We start from the raw sequence: 8,350 nt of genomic DNA, 5'->3' as shown, positions 1-8,350 counted from the left end.
TGAGATTCCACCATAATTCCATTTCACACCCACATATATTTTAAGAAAATGCTTCTAAACTATTCCCTTTTAGATGTTCAGTTTGGAAGGGTCTCTGTTAGCTCAGCTGTTCTCACTCCAAGAAAAGAGAAAGGAAAACCAGGGTGAAGGATAAGAACCCCAGCAGGTCTGCCTTCGAGTTTTCCCTTTGCTAGCAGCCATGTGAGAAGCACAGTATTGTAGCCAGTGCAAGTGAGCAGTGAGAGCTGAGCAGGCTTTGCTGAAGCTGGAGAAGTGTGAATATTTATGCATCAAATAGCAGTGTAGATGATTATACTCAAGGGGAATTGCAGACTTCAGACACAGGGAAAGCTAAAGAGTGGACCTGAAGATACATGTATGCAGCTGGGATACAGCCAAACTCTTATGGAATATAAAAAGTGAGAGGGAGAGTAGATCGAGGGAGAGTGAGATCCACTTTGCTGTTTCACCAGAGGAAGACTTTGGTAGGTGTTTGCTTTAACTGGATGTGAGTTGCTTGGCTGTGGGATTCTCTGTGTGAAACCCCATGGGCCATGTCATACCAGGAGTAATTAATTCAGGTCTTCAATGCTTTATTTAACATAAAAGAAAGTAAACTCTTTAATCAGAAATACTCAGAACCTATGCAAAATAAGCCATGCTTTAGATGGCTTAAATGCTTTAGATGGCATAACCCACACAGAAATACTAACAATCTATTAAATAGTTTAAAATGTGTGTGTGTAAGGCAGAGGGAAATGTAAGATGGAAAAATAAGTCCATGCCATAGAGATCAGGAGGAAATTTCCTAACGTGCTGCATTGAGCCAGCAATCGAGCAGCTGCCACTTTGAACGTGCTCACTAAAAGTATTGACATTCTTCTCTGGGAATTGCTTAAACAAGATCCATTTTATTAATGTATGCACTTCTGTCTTCTGTGACCTGCTCAGTTAGTACTAATTTCAGTGGTGGACTAACAAGAACAGCTACACATCAGAGCTTTATTTAGAGTTTGAGTTTTCTGATTCTGAAGGCAAATGACTCACTAGCTTTATGTGCTAGTTTTGGCTGGGGCAGAGTTCATTTTCTTCACAGTGGCTGGTATGGGGCTATGTTTTGGATTTGTGCTGAGCACAGGGTTGTGATGTTTTTGTTATTGCTGTGCTGGGCTTACACAGAGCCAAGGCCTTTTCTGCTTTTTGTGCTGCCATGCTGGTGAGGAGACTGGGAGTGCTGGGACAGCTGACCCCGAATGACCACAGGGATATTCCATGCCATATGACATCATGCTCAGTATATGAAGTAGGGGGAAGGAGCAGGAACTGGGGAGATGTTTGGATGTTTGGTGTTTGTCTTCCCAAGCACCCACAGCACATGATGGGATGCTGTTTTCCTGGGGATGGCTGAACACCTACCTGTCCATGGGAAGCAGTGAATGAATTCCTTGGTTTGCTTTGCTTGCATGTGGAGCTTTTTCTTTCCCTACTGAACTGTCTTTATCTCAGCCCAGGAGTTTCCTAGCTGTTACTTCTCCAATTCTCTCCCTGATCCTACTGGTGTAGGAGAGAGCGAGCAGCTGTGTGGGGCTTAGTTGTTGGCTGGGGTTAAACCACAACACTTTAATGGAAGCCCATAGCACCTCAGGGTTACAGCAACACTCACTTACTACCTCAGCTTTGGAAATCTGGTCCTTTATAAGTAAGACAAAGATCTTGCTATTCAAGGGGAAAATCCATGCAGAAGTTACATTTATTTGAATCAACTCTACCAAATTATCTTTACAACCAATAACAAAATATACAAAACACTGTATGCAAAAAGACAGATCCTGATTTCCTTATTCAGGAAAAATTCCTTTCTTATTTCACAGAGGGTCTTACATGTAAAATGCTGAGCTGACATTCATAAACTGGATTAGGAAAGGTTTCTTTCCTGGGGCAATTTGTAAACTAGGCTTTCCTTTCCTTAACTGTAGGTTTGGAATTTTCCTATATCAGAAGTCCTGAGCATTCATTTAATTACTCAAACTAGTGCAAAGCAGCCAAACTTAACTCTCAGTTACTTAAAACAGAATTTTAATTTAAATTAATGTGTAGTACTCCCAATCCAAAAGTTAATCAGCACAGACATCATTAATCTTCTTGAGTCTTCTCTCCTAACTGTTTCACATTATTCACCAGAACTTGGAAAAATCCAGATGATGGAAATTATTTTTTAGGCCTACAGATCTTCTCAAAAATCATGTGCTAATAACTCATTTCTGCTTGAAGTGAGGAACACATGTATGAGGAACAAGGCCAAGTGCTGGGTCCTACACCTGGGTCACAACAACAGGCTACAGGCTGGGGGCAGAGTGGCTGGGAAGTTGTCCAGCAGGAAAACACCTGGGGGTGCTGGTCAACAGCTGGCTGATCATAAGCCAGCAGTGTGCTCAGGTGGCCAAGAAGGCCAATGGCATCCTGGCTTGGATCAGAAATAGTGTGGCCAGCAGGCCCAGGGCAACGATGGTCCCCCTGTCCTTGGCACTGGTGAGGCCACACTGTGTCCAGTTTTGGGCCCCTCACTACAAGAAGGGCACTGAGGTGCTGGAGCATATCCAGAGAAAGGCAGTGGAGCTGGTGAAGTGTCCAGAGCACAAATCTTAAGAGATGTGGCTGAGGGAACTGGGGTTGTTTGGTCTTGAGAAAAGGAGGCTCAGGGTGCACCGAATCACCCTCCACAACTGTTTGAAAGGGGGTTGTAGACAGGTGGAGGTTGGTCTTTTCTCTCAAGTAACAAGTGATAGGACAAGAGGAAATGGCCTCAAGTTCCACCAGGGGAGGTTTGGATGTGGTGTTAGGAAAAATTTCTTCATTGAAAGGGTGGTCTAGTGGAATAGGCTGCCCAGGGAAGTGGTGGAATCACCATCCATGGAATTGTCAAAAAATCTGTAGACATGGTGCTTGGGGACATGGTTTAGTGGTGAACATAGCAGTGTTAGGTTAATGGTTGCACTAATATCAGAGGTCTTTTCCAACCTTAATGATTCTTTGCCTCTACCATGTACATGCCTCTGCACAATTGCTGAGTGTCATATATGGAAAGAAGTAGCTACTGGGCAAGATATTGGCTAAAACCAGCTCATTTCTTGAGGAAGTTTAAGAACTAGGCAATCAGTTCAGCCTCACACGTGCTGATGTTTCTATGTGCTTTTGATACAAAGTATGGCTTCTATTGCTTCTAAAGAAATAAGAGGTCCCCTTATTTTTCTGAATGTTCTTAGAAGGCAGTGTGAAGTTACACATACTTAGTTTTGTCTGGGTTTGAGATGAAAAAGACACAGATATCATGTCCTTAGAGACACCAGTACCTTTCTTTGTACGCTTTGAGGGGAAAAACAATAATGGCCAAATCTTCATATCTTGTAACTTCTGTCGTTTAGAATTCAACTTTCTTCTTCACTTTCTTCAACTTTTCTTCACTTTAGATGCCTCCTCAACCTACATTAGAGAGATCAGAGAAGACACGTCACAAACACACAAAAGTCCCTATTGCTTCTGTCATCATTAACTCTTTGTGGGACGCCTCAACATTTCTACAAAATATGTAAGTAGTATTAACAAAAGCTGCTGATGAAAACAAAGGCCTTTACCTATTGCGAGGTTATTGGCTAGTGCAGTGAAAACTCTTTTGTTATTTTTTTTCCAGTGCCAAACCTGGGGCCAGGATATTCTGAATGGACATAAATTGACCATTTGGGACATTCCTTTTGTACAAAATTGACTGACTTTTTCCATAGATAAAAATGGTGATAGTTAGCTTTTTTCCACATAAATTTGTATCAAATACTGATAATTTTCAAGTTCCATAAGAAACAAAATCCTAGTATTAATCAAAGCAATTTCTCATATAAATGAAATGAGACAGGACTCAAACTTTTATCCCAAAACATTTTTTACAAACTAAGTGTAACTGATTATACTCAACTTTACTGGACATGTAGTTAGTTATTACTATGGCAGTCTAATATATTAACTCTTCAAGAAAGGAAGAGCTTATTGCTTCTTTGTGATTTAAAGTATTAGTCTATTACATGGCTCATTTCAAAACTAGCTTGGATTTATCTTGGTTTTGATGCAGCAATTAAATCTGCTCAGAATTAAAAGAACAGAAAGATGTAGTCAGTAATTTCTGTACTCTCTGGTTACAATGTTATTTATTTGAAGAAGTTCAAATACATTTTTTTAGCAGTGAACGCCTAAAATTCTTCAAATTCCTGTGACTTCAAATAAAATCTTACTGTAAAAAGTATTGTTTCCAGTTATAATATGTAACATTTATCATTCTGTGGCTGTAAATAAGCAGGTTTGCATAGTAATCGATTCTTCCCAGAGCTCTGTTAGTCAGGATAGCTACTTGCTCACTACATCAGGATAAAAAATCGTTAAGAAAAACAGGGAAGAGTCTTTCAGATCCAGCTTTTTTTTACCGGTTACACTCTGAGTACAATCACATACTATCCCATATTAACAGATCATGTATCTGAATCCTCATCCTGAGAAATCAGTGGGCACATCTTGAACACTGACAATTTTCTGGCTATTTTTTCCCCTTTCTGCCCCTATCTTAGAACTTTTCAATTGTGTGGCTTTTATAGCTGTACACAGGCAGTCCTATGCTTTATACCTGCATATATAAAGAAATAATATGGTGCTAAATTAACTTACGCCTTGCACAGTTTTTAATGTGGTATTTAAGAAAAGGGATTTTTTCATTGGTTAGGGATCTAAAGTTCAAACATGAACTTCAGATCAGTAACTCAAACACTATGTGTGTACACAGTGATTACAAAGCTTATGTATTTATCCATATATTCTGACTGCAGTCAGAGTAGTACCAAGGGGAGGTGTTCAGGCACTGATACCTTTTTTTTCCTTTCAGTACTTAAAACACACCAACAGTACTGTGGAAACTCTAAAAACACCAGAATCTCTACTGGCAAGGCCTGGTCTCACATCTGGGTCCTACGAACAGTTTTTGTTGAGAGAAATACTACCAAGAGTAGACAATATCGATTTAGGAACCACTAAGGCAAATATGACATATCCAAGTCTTTGCAACTGGATGGAATGCATCCCAAGGTGCTGGAAGTGAATTTGAGGAGGAATAGCTGCTACTAAGGCATTAGTAACTGGAATGCTTCCTCCAAAATGTAGCAACTCACCTTGCTGGATGAGGGCACAATGACTGAGTTTTCACCTCAGGTTTGTTAAAGCAGCTACTTTCAACTTTTAAGATAGGGGAGCATTCCTATCCAATGTGTGACAGAATACAGGAAGGCAAATATGGAAAGTGTTTCTATCATTGCAGTCAACTACATCAGTGGAACTGCCTTAAACTGAGTTATACTGAGAGTATTACAGAAGTTATTTATATATCCCTATTCAAACCACAGTCTTTATTTTAACTTCAAATTACTTTTTAAATCTCCCATGCAGGTATGTATTTTAAAAACCTGAAAACACAGCATGACTTCTTGACTTTGTTCATTTGCTTCATACGTGTGTTTTATAGAAGTGATTTTTGTAATTGTGTAAATTAGTCACACAATAAAAAATGTGCAATGCTAATGGAGCAAACCAAAATATTATGAAGTTTTTAGTATTTATCTCAACAGTAGTCTAAAAATACTGACAGTAAAGATCTAAGGACAGGAAAAAATAAACACTGCATACTGAATGTTTTGTTTATCTAATTAACTATTAGGGTAAACATGTAACACCTGAAAAATAGGTATGCAAAGATTTGAGTTTGCTTTTTGTTTAACATCCTAAAATAGTATTTCATTCCTGATACAATTTTGATGGAGCAGGTTACAAGATTCATCTCACTCTGAAATCACTGAGAAGTCCTCCCTCTCTTTCTGCATTCCATTTAAAATGTTACTGACCTACACTTGGACTTGATGATCTTAAGGACCTTTTCCAACCTAAATGATTCTAACTGTTCATGTTCATTATGTAGAAGGTTTCAAACAGTCTTGGTTATGATGTTCTCGATAGCAAACAACAGGCTGCAGACCCAGATGTGCCTCGGTAATTTTCTGACCCATTGGCTGACAAGCTGCACGTGCCATTTGGCCTTCTCAATGTCCAGGAAATACCCTGTATCTCCTGGAAAAGGGAGCAGACTATTCCATGCAAATGTGTTCCTGCCAGACTGCCGGTCAAGAATGTGTCTATCCGATATCTGGTCAGCCAGACATGTAGGAGTACGCTCGCTCTAGCTGGCAATCTGCTCACCAGGAGATGTGAGCTCACTCTCTGCAATTTGAAAAGCATTTATTCTTTTCAAGGGCACAGGGGGTCTATCAATGCATGTGTTGTTAGCGTGGTTTACGTTTTTTTCCCTCTCAATTTTGGCCAGCAGCACAGAGAACTGGAGTGGGGAGGCATGACCATGGCCAAAAAGGGATGACTTGTTTCACTGCCTTTAGGTCACTGAATGATGTGCCATCTACTACAGATTTGGCATATATTAGAACTACTTCTTCTATGTTGTTTTTTTCAATTACCAAGTTTATCATCTTGCATGTTTGTGATGACAGTTATACTTTTCCTGCTAAACAGAGTATGAATGATCATGGGCAGAATCATCCAACACCACATTCATTGGGGCTGTAAACATGAATACAACAAATTCCATGTAGGTACACACTTACTCTAACGTTAATTATGATCCTGCAAAACACTGTAGTGTATATTCTCCAGAAAAATAAAAATAGAACTAACCACTACCTTGGCTGAATTGCCTGCTGAGACCTTACATGAGTCACAGTAACCAGAAACTGCTAATACTTGACCTTATTCAAATGGCTCTGCTTCAGCAACACTATTTAGTTTCAGAAATTCACTTTATCTCTTCATCCTTACACTTTATCAAGCATTGCAGTGACTCCTTTCATATCCTATGTCATGGCTGAATAATTCAATGGCAAGCAAATTCCTTACATTTCTCTTCCCCAGCCTTCATCACTAAATGCTGATTGATATTTTCAGGCCTCACTAAGGAGATGTTTACACTTTTCCTTCAACACCAGGGAAAGGCAGTGAGATGGGCTGTAGCTGCTGGAAAAGGCACTCCATGTCCATTCAAAACATGCTCTGGGCTCTGCCAAAGCACTCCAGCTCTATCTCCAAATATTTAATGCACCTAATTCTGAATACATTTGGAGTGCTTGTAGGCTTTTCAGCAGCTAAAACGAGCTCCAGAGTCTGCAACTAAAACTGCATGGGTTTGTATCTTAACTCTGTACTTCTCCTTTTCCTGAAGCCAAGGCTGAGGACAGTTTTATTTTTGAATTTTCATATTATTTGAAATTGATATTCAGTAAGAGAACAAGATTAAGATTACCTGGAGGTAATATATTTCCCCACTGACCTCTAGAATGAGAGAACTATGTTCTGTAATGTGAAATAAGTATATAATTGTAAAGCTTGTGTTTTGAGTATATACATCATTAAAATCTCGGTATCAGCCCTCCCCAGAAATCTGTCATATAATAGGTCTTAATTCTACTTATTATAATTCTAGTTAGATTCACATAAACAAAAGCTCAGCAGACATGCAGAATAAGTACATTCCTACCTGTTATCAAATATACATTATCCTGTGCAGAGTTCAGACCACGCAAATCACCGAAACTCAAGGCATGTATAAATATTTGACTAATTAAATACAATGTTGATACAAGAAGAGCTAAAAAGAGGTGGAACTAAAATTGCTCACTGCAAGTTCCTTTCATTTGGACTAGAACTTGAACTATGCAGGATGTCTATGGTAGCAGCAGAATGCTTAATGATTAGTTGACACAGTCCAGGGTCCTCATTACACGCTGGCTCTGTAATTTAAAGATATTACCATACTGCCAATCCCACAACACATCCTGGAGAGACAAAAGGGGACTTTCCCACCAGATTCCAAGTTGCTACAAATACCTACAATATTTAATTCCATGAGTAAGGAAATGTGGGCAGAAACTGCTGGTTACAAATTAAGTTTACAACATCAAAATTTCAACGACTTCGCCACTCAGGGAAAAGTAATAATGATGTATCCCATTGGAAGGTATTAAGTATCTTTAAAATAGTTAAGTGATTTGTTTTCTTTTAATTACTTCCTGCCAATACCTATAATTTTCTCTAAATGTTCAAAACTAACTTAGAATTCAATATAAAATTGCTATTTTTGTTATATCATCACAAAAGAAAGATTAATGACATATTTCAGTAATCTAGTAATAACTGGCTTTTTTCATTGTTCAAGCTGCATGCAATCCTCAGTGGATCTAAGATGTAGGTTAAAAGGTAT

At 39.0% G+C, this 8,350-nt stretch overlaps 1 protein-coding gene across 1 annotated transcript in view; it reads right to left on the bottom strand.

Moving 5' to 3' along the window:
• Nucleotides 1–1,732: 1,732 nt before the first annotated feature.
• PPP1R42 (protein phosphatase 1 regulatory subunit 42) overlaps nucleotides 1,733–8,350 on the bottom strand; it is a 28,928-nt gene continuing 22,310 nt past the window's right edge. Inside the window, exon 9 of the mRNA XM_071553088.1 lies at nucleotides 1,733–3,480. Coding sequence (XP_071409189.1) covers nucleotides 3,448–3,480 — 33 coding nt within the window. The 3' untranslated portion in view covers nucleotides 1,733–3,447. The remainder of the gene's footprint in view (nucleotides 3,481–8,350) is intronic.

The sequence above is a fragment of the Pithys albifrons genome, chromosome 4 (genome assembly GCF_047495875.1).
Source record: "Pithys albifrons albifrons isolate INPA30051 chromosome 4, PitAlb_v1, whole genome shotgun sequence".
NCBI lineage: Eukaryota > Metazoa > Chordata > Aves > Passeriformes > Thamnophilidae > Pithys > Pithys albifrons.
The sequence above is the reverse complement of the archived record's forward strand: the minus strand, read 5'-3'. Positions and strand labels throughout refer to the sequence as shown.